Below are 25,869 nucleotides of genomic sequence, written 5' to 3'. Positions count from 1 at the left end.
AGTCCACTATATTTCCAACAAATGAGAATTTTCCTCAGCGAATTTGAAGAACAGATTTAATTTGGTCTGTTTTCGTTCTTCATTAACAAATCTGGAACTTTTCAACGACTCACTTTTTTTTATAGAAATACAAAGAAAAGAGAGAGTAAGGAAAAGATGAAGAAAGAGAGAGAGAGTTTTTGAATTATAGATTTAATTATATATTTGTTGAGGACCTTCATTAATTACGGTTTTTCAGAAAGAGATAATAAAAAGGAGAGAAACCAAGATGAAAAGTAAAGAAAGGATAAACACATGGTAATAAATAAAATTAAAGAAGAAAAGAACAAAGAAGGGTAGTCCAAGAAAGATAACATTTAACTTTGAAAATTGATAAACAGGGCTATACCAGTATTTCCCATAACTTAGGGGGCTATGGAGAAGCTATAGTTATACTTTAGGGGCCATCGAAAAATAACCCTTAAAATAAATTAGGTTAAGAGAATCTTCCAACCTGTGGTGGGAACATGTGATGGGTGATACATAAGTCAAACTTAAGCCATTAATCCAACCCCATTTGCAGCTGGACAAATCCTTTTCTAGCTTAGGTACATAGAAAACTTATCTCACAAAATGGAGGTATATATAAGGGACATTGCATAATAGAGGTTGGTAGGAGAGAGACAGAAACAACATATTTCTCTATCTTTTCCTTTTTATAGGCATAATACAAACTAGTAATACTGAGCTTGTAGCCTAATACTAATTCATCAAAATCCATAGAGTTATTTGGAAGAGAAATAAATCTAGAGAGAGAAAAAATAATGGTGAAGAGGAGAGAATTAACTCACCAGTTGGAGGTAGCTGCCTCTGCTGATGCTATTTGGGGAGTTTATGGTTCAAAAGATATTCCAAGGCTTCTTAGAGATGTTTTGCTACCTGGTGTTTTTGAAAAACTAGACATTATTGAAGGAGATGGAGGTGTTGGTACTGTTCTTGAAATTGCTTTCCATCCAGGTACTTTTGTAGGAGCTTTTTCAATAGGATATCAATTTCTAAAATACCTCACTCTAATCATGGATTTATTTCTAAATTACCTCACTCTAATTATGGATTTATTTCTAAATTACCTCACTCTAATCATGGATTTATTTCTAAATTACCTCACTCTAATCATGGATTTAGTTCTAAATTACCTCACTCTAATCATGGATTTATTTCTAAATTACCTCACTCTAATCATGGGTTTATTTTGTTACTAATCATCATTTCAATTTTTATATTTGAGTTTTGGTTTAAATTTCAAGATCTTGTAAAGAAGGTATCTGGAACTTATGGTTGACAACTAATGAAATACTAGGTAGGTATTAATGAGAAATAAAGAATAACAAAAAAATATATGGTCCAGTAGGAATCTTACCTTTTTATAATCTTAAATGTTCAAATCATTAAACAAAGTCTAGTTTAGAATATATTAGTTTAATCTCATAGGACATGGAACATATGACTGATCCAAAACCACTATTGCAGATACCTTCAGACTGGTTTCGAACTGGGCCCGTCCGAGACCTCTCGGACTAGTCGAGTTCGAGTCCGAGGTTTTGCTTTGGGTTTCGGACGGATAGATCTGTGTCCTTTATACCTGGATGCCGAGGTGTCCGGGGTCAAAAGACATTGACCTTAGTCAATCTCCTCCTCCCGGTGCTAACAGCCTTTCGGACCGGTGCTGTAACCCGGACCTTTCAAGCAAATATGAAAATTCTACATGTCCGAGCAAAATCTCCCATTTTATATCTCAGTAAAATCAACAAACACTTGTCTGTCTTTCTCTCTTCCTAAAGGGTAGGATTTTGGGTTTCTAGGGACCAAACTTCAATTCCCATTGATATTACTAGTCGAGTTTTGATGGTAATCTTAGAGACAGAAATGAGGTTTCTAATCATTGATTATGGAAGCACAAACAAGAAATTTGAGGTTGTTGCCCACAAGGATGATAGATATTTTCATTCTCAAAAGTTGGTGAGACTTAAATTTTTTTCCTTAAGTTCCCTAACTTTGGTTTTGAATCAATTATCAATTAGGAGTGTCCATTTAATGTAAAAAGGGGACTTCAATACGCCAAAGTAAACAAGCTAGAATTTGTTTCCCCATTTACTGGTGTAATAAGTGTTACTGTATTGTATTTACAGTTGAGCTAGGTTTTTTAGCAAATTCCGTTGCGGTATTTCAATTTGTTTTGTTTGATTGTAAGGTTCATTGTTATTAAAGTATCATTATATAGTTGTTTAGCATTGAATGATTATGATTACATTTTTTGGAGTGATTAGTTTTTGTTCAATAGGAGGGCTAGTTCTTGAATGCTAGAAAGAAAGGGTGCGAATTCGAATGAAATAGCAGTCAAGAATTTCCTAGTTTTCTTGTTTTGGTTGAGATTATCCTTATAGTTGTAATTTTTACTATTTTATTTAGGGGCGGTACCACAAAAGTATATGGAGAAGTTTGTGAAGGTCGATCATGAGAATCGATTGAAAGAGGTGATAATGATCGGAGGGTACTTGGACATGGGATGTACATTTTACATGGATAGGATTCATGTCGTAGCGAAAGGTCCTAATTTATGTATTATCAAATCGACTCTTATCTATGAAGTGAAAGAGGAATATGCCGATGCCATGGCTTCTATAATTACCGTAGAACCACTCGCTAGCATGGCACAAGTCGTCTCAAGTTACGTTCTCAAGAACCAAGTTGGAGTCTTAAGATCTGTACAGAGGAGGGAACTTACACATGATTTGGAAGTAGCTGCCTCTGCCGATGCTGTTTGGGGTGTTTATGGTTCAAAAGATATTCCAAGGCTTCTGAGGGATGTGTTGCTTCCTGGTGTTTTTGAGAAATTAGATGTCATCGAAGGTGATGGAGGTGTTGGTACTGTTCTCGAAATCGCTTTTCCTCCAGGTATTACTTTGCAATTATAACCGTTCTACTTAGTTCACATTGAACATTGTTAACTAGCTGGCGACACATGCATTTTGCACCATATGTACATACTATATCTTCAGATGACGATGTTGTGATTGAATATTTAACATTTGCTTAGTCTGTAAAGAGAACTTCTTTTAATCAGACTTCTATAGTGGGTTGTCAAACAAATCAGTTGATGGAAGTTCACTTCACTTTTATAGCCTTGACTTAACACAAAGGAAGTATGAATCACCTTTTAGATGAATGTTATCATATTCAACCAAGTAGGTGAAGTTCTGTGAGAAGGTTTTTGGCAGACAGATAGTGACTTGGCAAGGTAGCAACTCGCAGGTTAACATTTTTTTCACCTATGAGTTGCTGGCTAGAAAGTTAGATCATTTACCCTACATGTCTTGTTGAATGTTAATTAACAAAATACGTATTACGTTATCAATTTGGTGAAAAAGTATGATGTAATATTTCATTAATAAATTGCGTGTAATAGGTTAGTTATTTTCCTTGGAACGGGGGAAATGATTGTGGAAACCTCTCCTACCCGTCATATATATCAGAAGGGGAATAGACTAATACTTACCTTTTCTTTGCTAATTGTAGGGGCGATTCCACGAACTTATAAGGAAAAGTTTGTAAAGGTCGATCATGAGCAACGACTGAAAGAGGTGATCATGATCGGAGGGTACTTAGACATGGGATGTACATTTTATATGGACAGGATTCATGTCGTTCCAAAAGGTCTAAATTCATGTATTATCAAATCGACTCTTATCTACGAAGTGAAAGAGGAATATGCCGATGCCATGGCTTCTCTAATCACCGTAGAACCACTTGCTAGCATGGCAGAAGTTGTTGCAAATTACGTTCTTCATCAACAAGTCCGGGTGTTAGGATCCGTGAAGAGGAAGGAACTTACACATGAGCTGGAAGTTGCTGCACCAGCTGACGCTGTTTGGGGTGTGTATAGCTCACCTGATATTCCGAGGCTTCTGAGGGATGTTTTGCTTCCTGGTGTTTTTGAAAAGTTAGACGTGATACACGGAAATGGAGGTGTTGGTACTGTTCTCGAAATTGTTTTCCATCCAGGTACCTTACGGAGTTACAACTTACTAATTTTATCCTTACATAGTAACCGCCATTTTAGAGTAAAATTTTGTTTTGGTAATAGGTAGCACGGTTAAGGGGAATTCACCTTTACGTCTAAAATACAACTTAATTACTAGTATTATCCTCAAATTGTGTACTGCAATCATCTCTAAATTAACTAGGTGATAAGCCCCAAGGGCTGCCTTCTTGATAGCAAGTAGCAACTCTATTGCTATTTATGTAAATGTGGTTGATTTGAAGTTATTAAAAATGCTCGATAAGAAAGTAATTTATTTTCAGAATCCACTATTACTTTCCGATTCCCATGAAAAATGAGTGTATTTTATTTTTAAATTTGCTGAAGAGCGTGATTTTATCTTAGATACTATGTAGACTGATTTAGATTATTGTCTTGGAACTTTAATGATCAAAATAGGTTTTGTATTAACATTTCAGACTTAGTAATGTGCAAGGGGAAGCTAGTTTTAGTAAAATGGAAAAACGGGGTGGTAACTGGTTATCGATACTGATGACAAGAAAATCTTCGACGTTTATATTTGCTGAGATTAATTTATTGTACTTTGTTTGGCTGCTTCTAGGGGCGATTCCGCGTAGGTACAAGGAGAAGTTTGTGACAATAAACCAAGAGAAACGACTCAAAGAGGTGATCATGATTGGAGGGTACCTAGACATGGGTTGCACTCTTTATATGGACAGGATTCATGTTGTGGAGAAAGGTCCAAACTCATGTGTTATAAAATCGACACTTATTTATGAAGTGAAAGCAGAATATGCGGATGCCATGGCTTCTCTAATCACAGTCGACCCACTCGCTAGCATGGCACAAGTGATCTCAAATTACGTTCTCAAGAATCAAGGCCAAGTCTTAGGATCTATAAAGAGAAGGGAACTAAAACATGAATTGGAGGTAGCTGTCTCTGCTGATGCTATTTGGGGAGTTATTGGTTCAAAAGATATCCCAAGGCTTCTCAGAGATGTTTTGCTTCCTGGTGTTTTTGAGAAGTTAGATGTCATTGAAGGTGATGGAGGAGTGGGTACTGTTCTAGAAATTGTTTTCCCTCCAGGTAATCATTCTGAATCTCTTTCCATTGTAGTTATGGAATTGGTCAATGGAATATGTCTTATATTTTTACGTTGCTGAAAAAGCAGGATATACACTCAGTCGAGTGATAGTTTTTCTTTTTTATTCAATAACTTCAAAACATTTATCCTCTAATAGCTTTTATGTATTTATATTTATCTAATGAGTTTTTTTGGTAATAGAGAATCATATTTATATAGCAAAAGGGATCAAACTATTCTCATCTTTTTCTAAATACTACTTTTAGGAGCTATTCCGCGAAAATACAGAGAGAAGTTTGTGAAGGTCGATCATGAGAAACGACTAAAAGAGGTGATCATGATTGGAGGGTACTTAGACATGGGATGTACATTTTATATGGACAGGATTCATGTTGTTCGAAAAGGTCTTAATTCATGTATTATCAAATCGACTCTTATCTATGAAGTGAAAGAGGAATATGCCGATGCCATGGCTTCTCTAATCACCATAGAACCACTAGCTAGCATGGCAGAAGTTGTTTCAAATTACGTTCTCAAGAATCAAGGCCAAGTCTTAGGATCTGTGAAGAGAAGGGAACTAAAACATGAATTGGATGTAGCTGCCTCTGCTGATGCTATTTGGGGAGTTTATGGTTCAAAAGATATCCCAAGGCTTCTCAGAGATGTTTTGCTTCCTGGGGTTTTTGAGAAGTTAGATGTCATTGAAGGTGATGGAGGCGTGGGTACTGTTCTTGAAATTGTTTTCCCTCCAGGTAATCATTCTGAATCTCTTTCTATTGTAGTTATGGAATTGGTCAATGGAATATGTCTCATATTTTATGTTGGTGAACGTAGTTGAGTGATAGTTTTTCCTTTTTATTCAAAAACTTCAAAACATTTATCCTCTACTAGCTTTTATGTATTTATATTTTATCTAATGCGTTTTTTGGTAATAGAGAATCATATTTATATATCAAAAGGGATTAAACTATTTTCATCTTTTTCTAAATACTACTTTTAGGAGCTGTTCCGCGAAAATACAGAGAGAAGTTTGTGAAGGTCGATCATGAGAAACGACTGAAAGAGGTGATCATGATCGGAGGATTCTTAGACATGGGATGTACATTTTACATGGACAGGATTCATGTCGTAGCGAAAGGTCCTAATTCATGTATTATCAAATCGACTCTTATCTACGAAGTGAAAGAGGAATATGCCGATGCCATGGCTTCTCTAATCACCGTAGAACCACTAGCTAGCATGGCAGAAGTTGTTGCAAATTACGTTCTTCATCAACAAGTCCGGGTGTTAGGATCCGTGAAGAGGAAGGAACTTACGCATGAGTTGGAAGTTGCTGCACCAGCTGATGCTATTTGGGGTGTGTATAGCTCACCTGATATTCCGAGGCTTCTGAGGGATGTTTTGCTTCCGGGTGTTTTTGAAAAGTTAGAAGTTATACAAGGAAATGGAGGTGTTGGTACTGTTCTTGAGATTGTTTTCCATCCAGGTACCTACTAAAGACTACAAGTTATCACTTGTTCATCAACACTATCTTAGAGTTAATCTTTTCTGTGGAGTTATCTCAAAATACTGGATAAAAATCTCATCTTTGACCGAAGATGAGAACTGCTGTACTTTCAAATAAAGTAAGGCAGAACTAACCTTAACACTTTATCATTCTCATGAGATACAACAAATTGCAAGCCTAAATGCTCGTGGTAGTAATGGTAGTAGTTGGACGGAGACTACCAGCTGCAGCAATTACATACCTCTACAAAATTTTCATTGTTTTTGAATTGTAAATCCGGAGGTTGAAGGGATGTTCCACTTGCCACAATGTCATTGTGCTGTAGTTTTAGGGATTTTGATAAAAAGAAAGATGTGCCTTTTATGTTTTAATTTGCGGTAGTAGCACGATTTATTTTAGAGAAAATATTTTATTTTGTTTCTATCTTGTGGAGTTTAAACTTATTGTATTTTCTCCTTTTTGCTATTTTTAGGTGCAATTCCGCGTAGGTACAAGGAGAAGTTTGTGACGATAAATCACGAGAAGCGACTGAAAGAGGTGATCATGATTGGAGGGTATCTAGACATGGGGTGTACACTTTATATGGACAGGATTCATGTAGTATCCAAAGGTCCTAATTCATGTGTTATCAAATCGACACTCATTTATGAAGTTGAAGCAGAATCAGCAGATGCCATGGCTTCTACAATCACCATCGACCCACTCGCTAGCATGGCACAGGTCATCTCAAATTACGTTCTCAAGAATCAAATGCGAGTCTTAGGATCTGTTAAGAGAAGGGAATTAACACATGAGTTAGAGGTAGCTGCCTCAGCTGACGCTATTTGGGGAGTTTATGGATCAAAAGATATTCCAAGGCTTCTCAGGGATGTTTTGCTTCCTGGTGTTTTCGAAAAGTTAGAAGTCATTGAAGACGATGGAGGTGTTGGTACTGTTCTCCAAATTGTTTTTCCTCCAGGTACTACTTCTAACTGCAATTATTCTTCTCGCTTGGGTGCTGAATTTACATCCCCACCAACACGAGTATTTGGCATTTTTGCTACATAGCCAATCCTTATATTTTATTGTTTATTATGGTCTTTAGGGGCAATTCCACGGAGGTACAAGGAGAAATTTGTGAAAGTCGATCAGAAGCTGCGACTAAAAGAAGTGATCATGATCGGAGGATACTTGGACATGGGTTGTACGTTTTATATGGACAGGATTCATGTAGTGCCAAAAGGTCTTAATTCATGTGTTATCAAATCAACACTTATTTATGAAGTGAAAGATGAATATGCTGATGCCATGTCCTCTCTTATCACTGTCGAGCCACTCGCTAGCATGGCTGAAGTTGTTTCAAATTATGTTCTGAATAAAAAGAAACTAATGATAACAAGGAAAGAACTAACACATGAGTTGGAGGTGGCAGCCTCAGCCGATGCTATTTGGAGTGTCTATAGCTCACCTGATATTCCAAGGCTTCTCAGAGATGTTTTGCTTCCTGGCGTTTTTGAAAAGTTAGAAGTTGTTCAAGGAAATGGTGGCGTTGGTACTGTTCTCGAAATTGTTTTCCCTAAAGGTAAACATTTACAGCTATTCTACTAACTTCTTGTATACCATCAATGTTAGGGTTAGTTTGATATTGCTCTGAGAATATGTATGCATTACAATGAGTCGTCAAAATTACTTCCATACGTGTTGTAAAACGGACATTTCAAGTGTAAGGCACTTAGTCTCGCTTTGCTTAAGAGACCACCCAGACCTGGTTATAACATAAGACCTTAACTTACATATCGGGTAGGCCTTTTAGGTGGGTTTGGCACTTAGATCGGTTAGGTGGGGAAACCTGGGGTGATTTAGGGGAGACCCATGCACGGAGAAGCACTGTTCCATGTAGAGCTAGACTAATAAGCTTGGGTCGTGTTTTAACACAGGTATCATGTCAATTAATCACATTGTCTAACGATTGAGGGACTAAATGATCGATCTTTTTAATGTTTTTTCCAGGATCTGTTCCACGGAGGTACAAAGAGAAGTTCGTGAAAATCAACGACGAGAAAAAGCTGAAAGAGGTAATCATGATCGAAGGAGGATACTTGGACTTGGGATGTACATTTTACATGGACAAGATTCATGTCTTACCTAAAGGGCCTAATTCATGTGTTATCGAATCGTCACTTATTTACGAAGTTAAAGAAGAAAATGCAAAAGCCATGGATTCTCTGATTACAGTTGAACCACTTGCTAGCATGGCTGAAGTCGTTGCAAATTACGTTCTTAAGAAGCAAATCCGCGTGTTAGGATACGTCGTTAAGCCAAGAGTTGGATATAGTGTTCTGGTTGGGCTTTTACTTTGCTTGGTTCTACTTGGAGTTTTATTGCTTTCAGGTGTCAACATCTAAATTAAGTTTCAGCTGAAGTAAGAAACAATATGAGAATAAGTTGATAGAAATGTCAGCATAGTTTCAGTTACTTTAGGTTGTTTATCTGAGTTTTGTTTAATGTAACTAATAATCTTTGTTATGAGATGTCCTACTATTGTAGACGAATTGTATCTGGCGTGACGTTGATGTTATTTTTTTCGAATGTCAGTATAAATGGAATATGGAATTGCTATCTCAACTCTTTACTCAACATGTTATTGAATGTACTCTTCTCATTCCATTACAGCAGCAATCAGACGCTTCTCACCGTCCGAATTACCGGAGAGTTTCGGAACGGAATCCGCCTCAAATGCTGAGTAACAGGAAACTAACCCAAAATCTTTCTTGGGATTTTTGTAACAAATAATGAAATATTTCCGTTTGAAATCTTTCGAGACAGTAGAGGTACTGACGAAAGGTTGCCATGTGGCGATGAAGTAATACCTGGAGGAATTAGTGATGTCCATTTTCAATTGATAAAATCGATCAAACACGAAGAGGCTGGGTTCGATTTCAAACTTCATACAAAGCAAGAAGAGAGACATAATAATCGAAATAGTAACGTTAAGGTTTAGTTGACAAGGAAACAACCCGAAGTGATAAGTGATTCACGACTCGACAGAATTGAGAAAATAGGAAAGGAAAAAATAGTCCTGCCTTCAGAAAGACCTGGTAAATACCAATCTAACGGTCAGAAGTCAGAAAGATTCGATCTCGGGGAGAAGGACGGAGAAGATCAAAATCTTTAGGGGTAGCAAATCCTTACAAAGAGATTAGAGTTCCCCTTCCATAATGTTACTGGGACCCTCTTGGTGGCCTCAAGCCCAAGCAGAAGCAGCCATGGTAACGAAAATGGAAAAAGTTTTCAACGGTTCTGAAGGAAAAGAAAAATCAAAAGGCAAGGAGCAAGAGAAACAAAGAATAAACTTGGTGTCGAAACGATATTCAAAGGAAGAAAAAGAGAAAATCCGCAGCATTGATGGAAATGACCGTCGAAAAGATGCAGCGAATACGAATTAAAGACCAAATACATGGTTGTCTTTCAAAAGACAAAAGCCGTCAACATTATGAGAAACTGAACAAATCAATGACAAGTCTCGGAATTTCGAAAAAATACAAAGCAGACTGAAAATTGGACCTAGAGAAGGATAGCCAGACATAAATCTCGTTAAATAATCACTTTAATAAAGTCAAACAAAACCTCAGAAACGCAGGCTCAGCGACAAAAGCATATCCACATGGGAGGTGCGCCAAGGAAGGCAGGCACTTGAAGAAAAGACCTAAAGAAAAGAAAGGCATATGCCAAGGATTGTCTCATTCTCCAGTTATCCCGGATAAAAGAGTACGAATAAAATAATCCCTAGTTAGTTCTTATAAAAGAGTACGAGTAAAATGATCCCTAGTTAGTTCTTCTATTCTCTTATTTTTTTCGACAGGGTGATGGTAGAATACGCCTAGCAGATCGACCACCCTTCCGACATCGACGAAAAGGATAAGGTATCCTCGAGGTTAACACCGCTTCCTTGAGTGGACCTTCTATTTAGCACAATTTTTCTTGAATGGACCAACAAACAAATACAAACAAGCTCAAGAAGAGGCTTCATCATAAACCAAAAGGCCTCAAGAGAGAAAAAGTCTTCGAAGAAAAGTTACCAACGAAGAAATCAAGAGATCAAACTAGCTATTTATAGGCAAAAGATGAACAAAGACATTTATAGATGAACATGAATAATAAATTAGTGGTATATCTCTGACCCGGTCAGGCACGAAATTAATATGATTAAAAATGACGAAAAACCCGAAGAAGGGACACGTGTCTGTACTGATGAGTAGGGGTTGGTTGTCAAACATTTTGAGTCAGGCCGAAGCCATATCAATCAATGACGGTTTGGTTAAATCACCGGTATGAACCGAGCCGATCAAACTGTCAACCGACTTTGTTGGTTTCAGTTCGGTCGGTCTGACCTAACCCATTTAACCAAATGAAGCATGGGAGAAAAGTATAATCAAGCGAAAACAATAGAGATTAAAATTTAAAGTCAATCTTTAAACTATTATAGACTATTTCTTAGCTGGCAATGCAAGTATTAATTATTAATTTATAGTATATAAATTATATCTATTATACAAAACAGATCCTTGTGACTAGGACACAATAATTACAAAAAATATGACTAGGACAAAAATAAGGTGACTGGACGTCCACGCAGATATCTATCTTACAATAAAATCTTACAATAAAACAAATCTAGCCCTCGGTTCTTCCAACTGGAGTGAAATCTATATTACATTGTACATGCATCAATTCCTTCGCTACCCGCCCTCTCCTCTTTCTCTCTCTTGTAACAGATGCATTGAACCGATTCATTTCCATCATCATCCCTCTTTTCTTTTTTTCTCTCCCAAACTTTTGCTCTCCATCTCTCGCGATCTCAAAAGGTTAGTTTTTCTCTCCCAAACTTTTCTATGTTCTCTTTCACTACACCTTTCTATCTCTCTCCCATTACACTGATTTATCTCTCTCCCATTACAATGATTTAGGGTATGCAAGAGAAGGTTTTGGTTTTAGTTTGGTTAAAATTTTAAAAACTTAGGGGTCCAAAGTTTCTAAACCAGTATTGGCTGAAATCACTCTCTCACAACTGCCGCATCAAGCTTTTTAATTTATCCTTTTTTGCTTCTAATGAAAGAGATTTAGGGATTATGTAATTATGGTTTTGATAAATAGGGTTTTATGGGTTGTTTGCATCTTTGATGTTGTAAATATGGTTTCTAAGCAATCCTTTAGTGGTTTAGAAATATCGTTTTCATAAAGTGGGTTCTATGGTTTTGTAATCAGTCCTTTATATAGGGTTCTTATGGGTTCCCTATACATAATTTAAATTATTGTTCTCTCACTTTGCTTATCTTTTTAACTACCATGTTTTTTAGGTTTGAATGTCCATTTTGATTTCGGCAAGAAGGCTAGAGGTAATCTTTTTAGCTACCATCTTTTTTTGGTTCGAATGTCCATTTTGATTTCGAAAAGCAGGCTGGAGGTGATTTTCTTGTTCTCTCACTTTCGGTAATTTTTTGGCTACCATCTTTTTTAGGTTCGAGTTAGATGGTTACAAACTACTTTCTGTATCAAAACTGATTTCTTTGGCAACATTTAGATGTTCATTTTTCGGTTGAATAGCTGGTATTTCTCATTCGCTACTGTAGATTGTTGTCAATTTTAATTTAGATTGGTGTAAGAATGTTTTGTAAATATAGTTCTGTTTTTAGGTTCAGATTTTCTATATTAAACTTTCGTACTAGCATTTGCTTTGGGCCACGTTGTTTGCTGATTTAAGGTAAACTCTAAATCTATTACCATTACGATGTACGGGCAGCCAAATTGCTTTGAAGTGGATATACCCACAAACTTCATTCTTTTTATTTTTTGTAACCTACTTCATTCTTTTTCTTACTTCCAGTTGTATGCCACTGTTTTGGTTGGTTACTTGAAGATTTTGCATTGTGTTTATTGTTATACTCTGAGCACTTGATGAAGGTTGACAATGTTATTGGTTGGTTTTACTGTAACCTATTTCTACAATCTCCAAAGATATAACATGTATAAAAGAAGGATGAAGAAGGAACGGGAATTAAAAAACATGGCTTCACATATGGGGTGACAATTCTAATGTTGATATTATAGCTCACAAACATGTAGTGGTAGGAACAGCTAATTCTCGGTTACATGTTTTTACTGTCATATTTATGTGCTCTCTCTGTCTAATAAGATCTTAGTTGTTGAGACAAGTTTCTCACCAAATTGTAAAAACTGTTGTTCTTCAATTGCAAGCCGAATGAGGTGACCAAGAGGCATGTGTTTGAGCATGATAGAGTATTTCATATTAGAAACTTAGAAGAGATATCATCGGAGACCAGGACTCTTGCTGCCTAAAAATCAAAATGTTTAGTATAGGCTCTGTCAAATTGTCAAAAATAGTGACACTATCAAATCTTACACTTAAACAACATGTAGGTACCCATCATTTCTAGCTGTGTCAGAGCACAAAATTCTTACCCACTTCGTATAGATCTTGGTTTGCTAATCTATCCTCTTCTTCACGTTCTGATATTTACAACAAGGGTTTTGATTCTTATCGCAGTTCAGAGTGGAAATTGTGTTTGTCGGCTATAGAACAGTTGAAGTATATTGAAAGATGTTCACGACTTGTACTTTGTACAAGAGTTGAATTTGGAAATTCCAAGATAGCATATCAGGTAGCTCTGTTATTTTGGTTTTGGACCTAATCTAACTTTACAACTTTTACAGTATTGATACACAACCATAAAAAATCATCTCTATTCAATTTTGAGAAATGAAATCATTTTAAGTTAGCTCTGTTATTTTGGTTTTGGATTCCTAATAAATTATCATGTACAGGTTTTCGATAAGAAACAAGAAAGAATCATCTATATTCAATTTTTTCTTTCGCTTCTCTGGTTCATGGATTCTTCATCAAAGGGTAGTTAACTGTCTATTTTTTAATTCTTTTCTAACAAATCTTTCATTATCCGATGTAATGCCATAAGTTCTTGATATTGTTGATCTTTTGTCTGGATTTCAGGCAGAGTATTGAAATTTTGAAGACGAGGGAAAATTACTCTGGTTATTCTCTGTAAGATTGTATGTCATTTCATCTCCGCGACTTTTGTTTTAACGTAAGTGGTTTTTAATTTTAACTAAGAAATTGTGGTTTTGGTTTGTGAAGTTTTGGGTTTTCTCTTTTAATGGATTTATAGGTTGGTTTGGATTTTTGTTTGTGTTATATAACTAGACAAATGTTCGAAGGCCTATACAAAGTTTTGTTGTGTCGGAACTCCGGTTGTTCCACCTTTGTTATCGGTGACGTTTCCTCAGTGAATGAGTGAATTTTTTCCACTCATTTAATCCATTTTTTTTAGTCTTTTTGACTTATATTTCTCTGATAATGTGAAAACAATCTTGAGATCTTCTGCAAATCTTTTTATGTTCCCGTCTTTGTGTTTGATCGTATTAAATATTTGATGTTTCGATATCTTTTCCGGTCTAAAACTAAGAAAGTAAAACAAATGTGATATTTATAATCAACCCTAAAACCTCTAGCAAGCTTACCTCTTAGAATCTAGAGTTTCTGAATCTTAGAGGCTGTCATTTTTTCTCTGCTACTTAATTGTCTCCTCGGATTGTGATAATGGTGAAACTTGTTGAAGTACTTGTGGTTGTAAATCAATCACATGATTTTAAACTTTTTAATCAATGGGTTGTTGAAGAAGCCAATATTCGAGTCGGCTCATATAAACTTTTTTTTTTATGGTTTGCTGATCTAATTCATTTTGGTATTTAGCTAAGACTGTTTCAGATTTCTAAATTTTTGATCTGATTCATAATCACATTAACTATTTTATTCTAAATAGGTTAATTAAGCTTCTTCCTGTGAGAGGAATCCAGTTAAATATAGTTTGAATTCATTATTTTTTGTATTTTTTTAATCTATGTCTTTCGGATGGATTGGTGTGCTTAAATTCTGTTTTTACCTTCATTAATGAGTTTCTTCACTCTTATAGCTTAAATATGAAAATCACAATGGACTATTTTTCCATGGGAGTGATCTAGCTGGTATATTCCTTTAAGTTGTTGATTCATGTTTGATATTAGCTTGAGACGTTAAAGCTTACCTAATAACTTTTTGTGCGAGTTGGTACTTCTGATACAATGTTCATATTGAATGATCATTGAGCATTTTTTATTCAATGAACATACAAAATGTTTAGATAATGTCACTAAAATTACACAGGTATTGATTTGAATCGTGTTACAAATTTATATAATAAAGTTGTGTTTCTATCTTGAGTTTGGATTTGGTGTTATTTGAAAAGGAACTGTTGAATAATATCATTCTACTAGACTTTTAGATGAAGTACTCGATTCTTGGGAGTTTCGTGGGACTCACCATTATAATTTGGCATTCGTCTAATCGTCTTAATGTTTGTCGTTTAATTTCCGCGGTCGAGTAATCTTCTGGCAGTGATTAGTCAAACACATAAAGCTATGATGCACTAATGAGTCTGAGTCCATTTTTAATTTTATGTATCTATGTTTAGAAGTTAATGAATCATAGATTTTCAATAAGCTAACTATGTCAGTGTCTTATAGTCTAAAGATCCATACATCTTCTCCAGTAATACTATCATTTGATACCATTATATAAGATCTGGAAAGGATATGCTGGTCTTCGGGACAAAAAATGATTTACTTTTCGTTAATTCTTTTGACAATCTCATTTCTTTTTGAATTGCTTTAGTATGAAATCTTCTTCTACTGACACTCGAAGCTAAATTATTTATATCTATTGCTTTGTTCTTCGCGTTCTTATGATTCTATCGATGGGCGAAGGGAAAATGCTACAAGAACGGGTTAAACTGGTGCGTAAGACGTCCAGCTGTTGATAGGGTATCCTTTGAGAAGAGTGAACCAGTCAATGTACCTCCTCGCTACTGTACCCAGAGAAATCGCTCTTAGGAACATTAAATGAGTGCTTGCTAATTAGATTATTATAGTAGTGAAGGGTTATTTAAACATATTAATGTTTAGTGACCTCAAAGTGCGTGGTACTTGTCAATACAAAAGAAGCTAAGTGCTTTCTCTACTTTGTTGGTTTAACTTATAAGGACAGAGTTGTGGAAGTGTTCTTTTTTTTGTTGAAAGTCGTGGAAGTGTCTGTGAAATTAGTTTGTTATAGGAGTAATTGTTTTCTTTCCCTTTCTGCTTGAATATAAAAAGTTTGGATAAGATTGATTTTATATTGTCTTTGTCATTAGAAGTTTTTGTTGAAGACATATTTTTAAACCTCAATTACTACTTTTATCACTTTCAAGTACACATTTTTTTTTGCAAATCTAATTGTTGTCAAGGTAACGTTTTTGTTTTTATTTAGGTCACCAATCATTCTAACTTTCTTCCTTCCAACTCCCCACTCACTTTGTTTTCTCTCTTATTTTAACCATTTATCCTCGCTCTCCCAACAGAATCGCTCGCCCTAGGGTCCCACTACTTCTCAATCTCTTTACCTCATCTTCCCAATCCGATTAGAAAACCTTAATCTCTTGCGTATTGAATTAATATGATTGTTAGTGTTTCAGATTTGTAAATTAGGTAAATCTTTGGGTTTTTCTTTTCAGCTACCAGACTAATTATTTCATCTTCATCATTTTCATCCTTGGTAAGATGAGAACAACGAAATTTTGCTTCAGTTTCGTGGTAGAGTTATTCATTTCTTCAGGTTCCTGGTAGATTTTGCTTCTGATTAGCTTCAATTCTTTTGTATTTTTCATTTCATGTTTGGTTTTTCCCAGTTGCTACTAATGTTGACAGCTCTGAGAATCGTTTTCCTGAATGATGGGGAAATTATATCATGTTGTTATGTGTGAGTTGGATCTTCTCCTCCTCAAGCTATCCAGAAGAGATTTTTGGATGTTGAGGTAATCCTAATCTAAACTCCATATCATTCATAATACATTTTTCAGAATATGGGGGTTTAGTTCAAAAAATAGATTGAAATCTGGTGGATTAAATGTGATTTTCAAAGTAGATTTTCAGATATTTTGTTATTTAATATTCCAAGCTTGTGTATTAATTGATGCACTGGTTGAGTTCATTAATAGATTTTTCTTTTGAAATGGGTGGTATTTAAATATGATTATAATTTAATCTGTGGCCGATTAGATGGTATCCAATAGATTTTCAGAGTAAGTTTTCAATTATTTTCGATATTGAGCAACTAGGTTTTAGGCATCTTTTAATTTTCTATGTTTTGACTCTTAGATTTCTCCTACTTGCCGAAATTTGGTTTCACAGTTGTTTATGTTTTACTGGAATTAAAGTGTACAGTACCCAAGAGCTCTTCCTATTCCCCCTTGCAGAGGATTCACTAATGGAAACCGATTTATCAATAAGTAAAATCGAGTGGTAACCAACTAACCATGTTTTCCAAAGTTTGAATGTGCTAATTCCAAGCTTGAAGGGGCATACAACTCTCCCTGTTCATTAATGTAACCATCTTTGTTCACATTTTTCTTTGTGGGTCTTGGCATATTTGTTGTTAAAGTAAAAATGCTTATTTGGTAGTCGTTACCCAATGATCCGAAAATGCTTATTTGGTAGTAGTTAAAGTGACAATGAAAAAAGTAAATGTCACCATGTCTGGTGCATTTGCACGTTCGATTTGGTTTTCGTTTAACATGTTTGTTGTTTTGAAGTGTTTAAGTCAGAGTATCCTGGTTTCAAACCAACCCGAATATTTTGGGACTGGGGTTCAAAAGAGACTCTCGAGAATGGTTTTTGATTGGGTTGTTTTGATACTCACTTTTTACCCTGTTCAGACGTTCTCAAATTGACTACTAGACGAGTTACCCATTTTAGTGAAAGTAATGGACAATTCAAAATTCAAGAACATGAAGTGCATAGTAGCATGACTCTACTTATTTACTGGCACAAAAAAGATTTCTCTTCGGTTTGTATATATCTCCTTCATTAACTGTTTTTTCTCATGTTCTTTCCGTACAAGAAAAAGCAGCATGTTTTCTCTATAGCACTCAAAAAATTTCAGGACATGGATTTCCTTTCAAATCGATTGTAGACTACTGAAACAATGTTAGGTCTTTCGTCTCCACCCCATGCCATTACTCCTCAAACTTCTCAGAACCCAAGACAGCTAAAAGGAAGGTCGGTAAAGATAGTCAAAATTTAACTTCCTGAATTCTATAATGAGCTTACAAAGAAAAAGGTCTTTCGTTTTCGCGACATAATCTATTTTCAACTTGAATCCAGGTAGCGGAAAGTGAAGATCTTCCTTTGAGGAGCGTCTGGAAAGTCGGTTAGAATCTTTGCTTTTCTTTTTGGACCGGTTAGAAATTTGTGCAGAATACTTTCATTTCTGAACCTATGCTGAATTCATTTATGCAGATCTGATCAGTTTTATGACATTTTGAATTGCATCTTTATATATATTATCGTAGAACAAACTTCATGACAAGTACATCAACAAAGAACATTAAAACCCAAAAAGAAAAGGAATCATTAGATTGGATTCAGTATTTGGATCTTGTAATACTACTTTTGTTCTTTGTCAGAGTAATCACGACAGATAGAGAACCTCAAAGTGTCAGTTCGTTGTGTTGAAAGGGCTTCTTGAGTTTCAAAGTTGTTCGACTCGCTTTGTGTAGGAGATGAAAAATCTAAGAACATCCCTCGAGCAACTTGGTAGCAAGATTCAGAGAAGTCTTCTTCTTGGGAGGTAAGTTAATGATGAGTTTGATATGGTTGTAATGATTCCAAAGTAGAACTCGTACAGTTACTTCATAATGAATTATAATGTAGTCGATATGGTTGACAATGTATCAAGTGTCATTTGGCTAAATTATTTTGAGGAATGTAAAACGGGTGATTGTAATGTACTCCATATGGTTGGCAATGTATTAGGTGCCATCTGTCTATCTTTTTGAGGAATATAAACCACCTTTTATAAGAGGAACATAACCCACCTTTTATAAATGAATAAAAAAAATTAATCAGATTAATATGACTAGGACAAAATTAATACCCTAGCCAGCTGACTAGGACGAAATTAATACCCAAGGACATGCTAATTAGGTACATCAATCTTTTAAATACAAAGACAACATTAATACCCTTACATGCTGATTAGGACAAATTGTTGTTCTTATATACTGACTAGATACATCAATCTTTTAAACAAAAAATGACCGTCCAAAACTCCATATTTACGCATAAGAGTGTTAATGACCCCCTCCTCTTCCTCTCATTAAAATTCCATCTCCTAATTTCTTCCTTGCTTTTTCTTCTTCTTTTTTCAATTAATTTACAAACTCATGTACTGAGAGAAGAAAAAAAATCTCAAATACTCAGATACTCAATGGTGGCTTCTTCAGCAGTTGCCTCTCATAATTTATCTTGAAGCAAATCTTCCTCATCTACTTCGGCCAAAATCCTAGCTTCTTCAATTTGACATCCTCAGTCTAATTTTTCTTTTTGGCAAACAACTTGGTGTATTGTCTTTCTTATTTTCATGACAATGACACTATTTTTACGGCAATGGGAGATGCCTTCCACACTACCGAAGGCATCGAGGTGCGTCAATTTGTAGAAAAAAACCATAATTGTGCTAAAAGCTTAACGATGATTATACGATTATCATAGGTAAAGTTTCGATTTCTTATGTTTGTAACTTTTGTTTAAGCTGATAACAGATGGACCACTCTTCAAATTTCGTCTTCAATCTCAGGATGTGTCGTACGGTTCCGGAAGGTGTGTTTCATCTTTCACTGCTTTCTTAATGGAGTGTAAGAAGTAAGCTTCAACTTTGATATAGTGCAATTATTCTGATATAGGAAACATATATGTAGTAAGAGATTTACACATGTTCATTCGGTGTAGCATGTATCTTTATCTATTTTCAATTTGTCCATGTTCCATTGGTTAGACCAGTCTCATGAGATTAAAGTTTTAGTTAAACCCTTTTATAAAAATATAGAGAATATTTGTGGTTGCCTTTATAATTTTTCGCTATTATTCTTCTTATTATTATTGTTATGTGATAACCTTTGCGACTAAGATGACCTTTTATAGTGACGAATGATGTTATTGTAACTTTTGAAATGACTAACCTAATCTTATGGACGTGCGTTTTAGTGATCCAAGGGGTGCAAACTGTTTTTTCACATTGTGGACGTAGGTGATTGCTTCTAACGATCCAACTTGGCTTAGTTTGTAACATGAAGTTTCTTTATATAGGTTGTGGATATTACATAATGTTGCTGCTCCTTAGTTTGTAACATAAATCTTATTTATGTATTCATTGATTGTTGTTGTAGTATTAATTTTTGGTTGTTCATTGTTGCCAAGTATTGATTTTGGTTTATATTTTAATATGATACTTTATATCTTTTAAAATTCATATACTTAGACTCTTAAACATCATTTCAAAACTTGCTACTTTTTGCTTAAAGATTTGTTCATTAATTGTTATACAACCCGCATAGCTTAAAATCGGTTCATGAATTGTTTGTGCAACTTGTATGTACTACTAATGTTAATACATTTTGCAGGTTTTCAACAACTAATCTGGAAACCCCTTTTCTTCGTATAAATATTATAACAAATGACCGAACATACACAATGGTTAACTTAGTTAAATAAAAAAAACTTGTTTGGTACACAAATGGGTGGAATATATTTTGATGTTGCAATCTATGTCCAGAAACGGAATAAAGTGAGGAGGCTGGCATAAAAAAGAGAAGGTACATGTTTTATTTGTTTGCTTATGTTAATCTCATACACTTGTAGATTGTTGTTTGGTTTTATAATCTAAAAGTACTTGTGCATCTCTAATTCACCAATGAAATATTGTTGATATGATGAAAGAAGGTGGAATGGACAAAACCATGAATTATATGTATATCTTGTGGGAACATTCCAATCTAGATGAATCCAACGGTTAATAACTCACTCGGACTAACACCCTTATAGCCTTCTCTTTAATGTTGCATAAAGGGCATTCCCCCGTCCGTAGGACGGGGGTTATGCCTAGTATATATATATACACACACATATAGTTCAGTGGGTTGGGCCGGTCTGGCTTGGTCGATTTATAAAAATTCAAACCAAAACCAACCTAATCGGGACCGGTTGGTTGATTTTCTATTCGGTTCAGCATAAAAACCATGCTCACCCCTACTTGTCCGACGTGTGATCAGAGGTTTCGTGATCAATTAACAAGAAATAATGAAGAAAACGCGTGATCAGAAGGTTAACCAAGCTAATCAGAAAATCATAAGGTAAGGATGAAACCTTTTCTTCAAAGACTTAAGGTGTTCAAACCAGTCGTATCTGAAAGGACACAGAAGCAGCCTTGGAAACCACCGTTATCAAGAAACATCTCGCTATAGGAGAAAATAATCGGGTTTCAGTAACAGCCCTGGTCTTGGAAATTCAAGAAACACCGATAGTTTATCTACTTAAATTAATTATGCATTATCTTAATAATTAATATCTACATAAAGTATCTGTGGAAATTAAAGAAATATTCTAAGTTGTGCTACTCCTTAGTTTCTCTTGTTTCGACTAAATAGCGGTGAGACTCGTGATGATCCAAAAATTAGTCATCTGTTAATTAAGGTCAATAAGTTATCAGAAAGGTGAATCTGAAAAAACAGTATCACTTAAACCTAAAACTGGAGATCTGTAGGAGTGTCCTAAGTGCCTAAGTTCTGCTCTTGAAACTTAAGTTCGGTGAACTCACCAAATTTCCAGAAGTAAGATGGAGTGCAGGGAGCGCTTTTAATTAAAATTGGAGGTCCTTATAGAACTTCCTTTTCATACTTCTTTCTAATTTAGGATGGCGCAGTTGCGTGCAATTTGAGATTACTTATGAGAGATTTATGCTGAGAAAGTTGGAGAAAATAATGGAAGAAGGATAGTGGGTCATTATTAGAAAATCATGGAGAAACTTGGAGCCGTCAGATCAATAGATCTGAGACAAAAATAGAAGGAGTGTGAACATAACAAGATAAATTTAAAAGGTGCTCTTTTTATATAGTATAATAACATTGAACTTATCTGTAGATGAGCAAAGAGAGAAGTCAGCATTGATATAATTTAATTATAGCCATAGTTGGAAAGCTAAACCACTCACATAATTATAATATAAGAAGTCAAGTTTGTTAGGTTAACAATTACGTGTATTGAACAAAACTTCCAAGTTGCCTGTATAAAATCAAGCTCTTATACTTCTTCCTCTTACATAGATCACTAATCTGCTCGAAGAAAGCCTCCCACTAACTTTTTTACACAAAACCAAAAGAACATTTTTAGTTTAGAGAAATATGCGGGGGCACGTCACTAATGAGATGGATGTCGTAGGAGCATCAGCTGATGAAATATGGGCAATTTACGGCTCACATGATCTTCCTCGGCTTATCATCGACCTTCAACCCGGTGTTTTCGAGAGAATCGATATACTAGAAGGGGACGGAGGGGAGGGAACCATTTTACACATTGTAATGGCACAAGGTACTTTTTTTGTTTCTTAAATAGGTCTCTTGGAGAGTTTTAAGTTTTCACGGTTAATAGGTATTAGGGTTAGATACTAGTATTCAAATTTCATAATTGTGATTCTTGTACTTGCAAATGTAGAATTAGAAAAAAGTGTGCTGTTAATTTTGTCGGCACGAAAAGGTTTTATATTATTTGCTAATATTTAATTTAGATCTTCTTCGTATAGGAGTGAGGATAACTGCAATTTCTTATATAACACAATCAAGATGCCTACATATCATCTAAAGCACTAAATATGATCATTTGTTCCAAACTCCCTCAATATTAAATTTAAAATATATATATATATATATATATATATATATATATATATATATATATATTCGGCAAAAAGGAACATAAATTAAGGTCATAAATGTATAAATGAGATAAATCAGACTCAAAGGAACAAATAATAAGAGTGTTTTTTTTATGTACTAGGAATACCAGGGCCACGAGAGTGGAAGGAGAAGTTTGTGAAGCTTGATGATCAAGAACGTGTGAAGGTGATCAAACAAATTGAGGGAGGATATTTGGATCTAGGGTTTTCTTTGCACCAAGACACCTTCGAGATCTTACCTATAGACAATAATTCATGTATTATTAGGTCAACCGTGACCATTGATCTTGATAATCAATTTGAATCCAACGCTTCTCTTATTACTGTTGACTCCCTTTGGGGAATGGCAAAATCTATTGTCAAATATGTACTTGACAATAAATCTAAAAAAGAGGGTAAAGAGGAGCCAACTAGTCTCTATCACGGAGAGCAACACTTGGCTCTTGATGATTGCGAGGCATGTATCTAATCGTGAACATCTTATATGGTGAATGAAGTTATATGTGCTTGGGGAATTCTATCTGTCAATTATCCTTAATTTATCATTATGGTTTATAAATCATTTGTAATTTGTTTTTGTAAATAAAAATTTACCACCAATTTATAAACCCACCGTGGCTTTGGGAGACAAGAAACATTATTAAATTACCGAGGTTGAGCGGAATATTTTTTATCACTTTTTTGTTTAAGGCATTTCTTCATAACGCCTGCATGAGTTGCCGATAAATTCTATTGTCGATAACCCTTATTCTATCCTTCTAGATGTACTCCATAATGAAGTAATATTGAGGTGCCTTTATCATATGGAACCTCCGGTACAACCATCTCCAACATCAACCGGTTGTGAGGTGAAATGATGGAAAGGAGTAGTTTCCAAATTTTATTAGTTATTTCGTAAATAAGATTAAATCTTTCTTATACTTGTAATTAAGGTTATCTTTTCTTTCTTCTCCAATTATCCCTGTAAAGATCTATAAATACTTGTGTAGATATCAAAATTTATCTTTCTGAAATCAGTCAAGATATAGAGATTGCTACGTTGAATTCCGCTTTCCTCCTCACGATCTAGGGGACGAAACCTGTAAGGAACTCGGAAACCTCTCTGACGCTTAAGACAGTCAGATTGTCCTTGTAGTTAAATAATTGAATATTGAATGAACTCGAGTTGTTAAACTTTCCATTGTTGAGTTTGTGCCTTGTTCAAGGGGTAGTTTTACCTTTTGTAGGTCTTTTAAGGAGAGTGTACCTAACTTGCTGTAGTTATGTGGGAGAAAAGTTTCACACATATATTTCTTCATCTCCTCCCATGAAGTTACTCTTGATTTCCATATTTTGGCTTGTGTTGATGCCACCATGCAACAACCCTATCACGACGTGTAATAGCCACAGGAAAAACCTGCCTATCATGAGGTACCTCCATAAACTCTAAAATATCATCAGTCGCAGTTAGCCACTCGAGGAATTCTTCTGGTTGACCAAACACTCCGAATTCTAAGATATGAATCTTCAATCCCGCTTCCCACCTCCAAGAATCGTGATTGATTTAGTTCTTTCTTCTATGAATATCCCTAGCAGAAGGATTATCTAAATCATCTTCAGTAGATTCATCATCCCTTACCGAGTGACGATTTGGTGAAGTTGGTTCTATTTCACGTCAGGTATATTAATTGATGATCAAATCCTATACTTTGTTGATTTGTTGATTACTAATGGGTGTTGTTTGATTTTTTTTGTCATCGACCATTAATTATCTCTTGAAGGTAGGAACTAAAATATATGTTGTACGGAAAGAGAACTAAAAAGGTGAATACTTAGGAACTACAATATAACTTTCAACAAAAAAAAAAAAATAGGAACTACAATATAGTCTTGGCCATTTGACGAAATTTGATGATCAATAACCCTTCCATGGGCATAAAAATGAGAGAGAAAAAATAAAAAGGAAAACAATCTGAAAAAAGAAAGAAAAATAAACTGAAGAAATGCCACAAAGACAAAATAGTATACTTGACAAAAGTTGGGAGCCAAAACAAACTGCCAGATACAAATGGGGGCCAGAACGACCAGTTGGTTAGAAATTAGGGGCAAACGGAATTAACCCTACATTTTATATGGATACAATTCGAGTCTCTCCAGAATGTCCAAATTCGTGTGTCATCGAATCGACACTGATTTGTGAAGTGAAAGATGAATATGTTTATGTCGTGTCACATTTAATATCTACTGAACCACTCGTCAGCATCGCAGAAGTTGTAGCTAATCTTGTTGTTAAGAAACTAGTAGGCATATTAGGTTATGTTATAAATCCTAAACGGGGATTAGGTATTTTGCTAATCACCCTTCTTTATTCATTTTTGTATTTTGTGTCTTATTTAAAGGAGATGTTAAGTTCTGATTACTACAAATTGGGCCGACGACTCAAATTTAAATTTGTCTAAATTTAAAAGAAAAGTTATATTTTGTTTTGTAAGAAACCTTAATTTTTTATTTGTTTGGTTAAAGACCCAAATATGTGCATTTTGTTTAGTTCAAAACCTAATATTTTTTCCAAACCCTCTTGCATTGAAAAGATCTGCCAAGTTGTTGCAAACCTCTTGCAAGTTGTTGTAAACCTCTTGTAAGTTGTTACAAGTTACGAAAGTACGTAGGGAGCTGAAGATTATAAATAATTGAGTGATCATTTTTCACCAAAACAAAAGATTCATAGGGAGTTCTGATCTAATTTCTCATTATTTCAAAGAAAAATTGTTTGATGTATAAGGAGTTTTGAACAAATGAATTTTCCTGTCTTTCACCCCAAGTATTTTCGCTATAGTACATTCTAAAGTTGTTATGTCTCAAAAAAGTTTGACTAATACATTATGGTTTTGTTTTTTTTTTTGTTTTTCTGTTAAATAGAGAACAATTTATTTAGATTAAAAAATTAATCATAATAACCAAAAAAGCCTAGATCCTTTTGTATGAGGTAGAAGTTACTAAAATAACATGTGTAATATTAAGTAAAGTTTAAAAATAATATCGATAATTACTATTCAAGTCATTTTTGTTCCATTCCCAAAATAACCTTACCCCACTAAAAATCACTCTCTCTATACGATACAAAAACTTTTTTTGTTTTTCTTTTACCTTCTTAGGGGTTGTTCTTATTCTTCTTCTTCTTCTTCTTCTTCTTCTGTGAATCTTCTACTTCTTCTTCTTCTCTGCAATCTTCTTCTTCAGTTCTTCTTCTCCTTTTTGAGCCGTGTACGATTCCAACAATGAAATGAAACCAAAATCAATGAATCTATGATCACACTTCGAAGTAAACTTTATAACTGAATCATTAACGAGTAAAAAAAAGGAGTCGAAGGTAGAAGATTAAATATAT

General features: G+C 34.9%; 2 protein-coding genes and 3 long non-coding RNA genes across 5 annotated transcripts; all 5 read left to right on the top strand.

Moving 5' to 3' along the window:
- The first annotated feature begins 646 nt into the window (after positions 1-646).
- LOC147544360 (uncharacterized) lies at positions 647-9,235 on the top strand. The gene is made up of 9 exons (XM_086632661.1): positions 647-996; positions 2,449-2,934; positions 3,556-4,041; positions 4,641-5,126; positions 5,391-5,876; positions 6,125-6,610; positions 7,104-7,589; positions 7,716-8,192; positions 8,621-9,235. Exons 1-9 carry the CDS (start codon positions 804-806, stop codon positions 9,013-9,015), a joined length of 3,981 nt encoding a protein of 1,326 aa, XP_086488787.1. The 5' UTR covers positions 647-803; the 3' UTR covers positions 9,016-9,235.
- A 2,730-nt stretch (positions 9,236-11,965) lies between these two features.
- Positions 11,966-12,371, top strand: LOC147544359 (uncharacterized). The gene is made up of 3 exons (XR_015223115.1): positions 11,966-12,006; positions 12,129-12,217; positions 12,304-12,371. It is a non-coding gene; the product is annotated as an uncharacterized LOC147544359 (long non-coding RNA).
- An 802-nt stretch (positions 12,372-13,173) lies between these two features.
- LOC147544358 (uncharacterized) lies at positions 13,174-13,747 on the top strand. The gene is made up of 3 exons (XR_015223113.1): positions 13,174-13,290; positions 13,454-13,535; positions 13,638-13,747. It is a non-coding gene; the product is annotated as an uncharacterized LOC147544358 (long non-coding RNA).
- A 3,923-nt stretch (positions 13,748-17,670) lies between these two features.
- On the top strand, positions 17,671-18,254 carry LOC147544357 (uncharacterized). Its single transcript, XR_015223114.1, has 3 exons — positions 17,671-17,773; positions 17,879-17,924; positions 18,181-18,254. It is a non-coding gene; the product is annotated as an uncharacterized LOC147544357 (long non-coding RNA).
- Positions 18,255-21,831: 3,577 nt separating this feature from the next.
- Positions 21,832-23,110, top strand: LOC147544356 (norbelladine synthase-like). Its single transcript, XM_086632662.1, has 2 exons — positions 21,832-22,138; positions 22,604-23,110. The coding sequence occupies exons 1-2, from the start codon at positions 21,952-21,954 to the stop codon at positions 22,969-22,971; spliced, it is 555 nt and encodes a 184-aa protein (XP_086488788.1). The 5' UTR covers positions 21,832-21,951; the 3' UTR covers positions 22,972-23,110.
- Positions 23,111-25,869: the final 2,759 nt, after the last annotated feature.

This window comes from Eschscholzia californica, unplaced genomic scaffold (assembly GCF_041429995.1).
Source record: "Eschscholzia californica isolate CP2 unplaced genomic scaffold, dmEscCali1.0.p SCAF_4, whole genome shotgun sequence".
NCBI lineage: Eukaryota > Viridiplantae > Streptophyta > Magnoliopsida > Ranunculales > Papaveraceae > Eschscholzia > Eschscholzia californica.
Note: the sequence above shows the minus strand (reverse complement) of the source record. Positions and strands in the feature narration are given on the sequence as shown.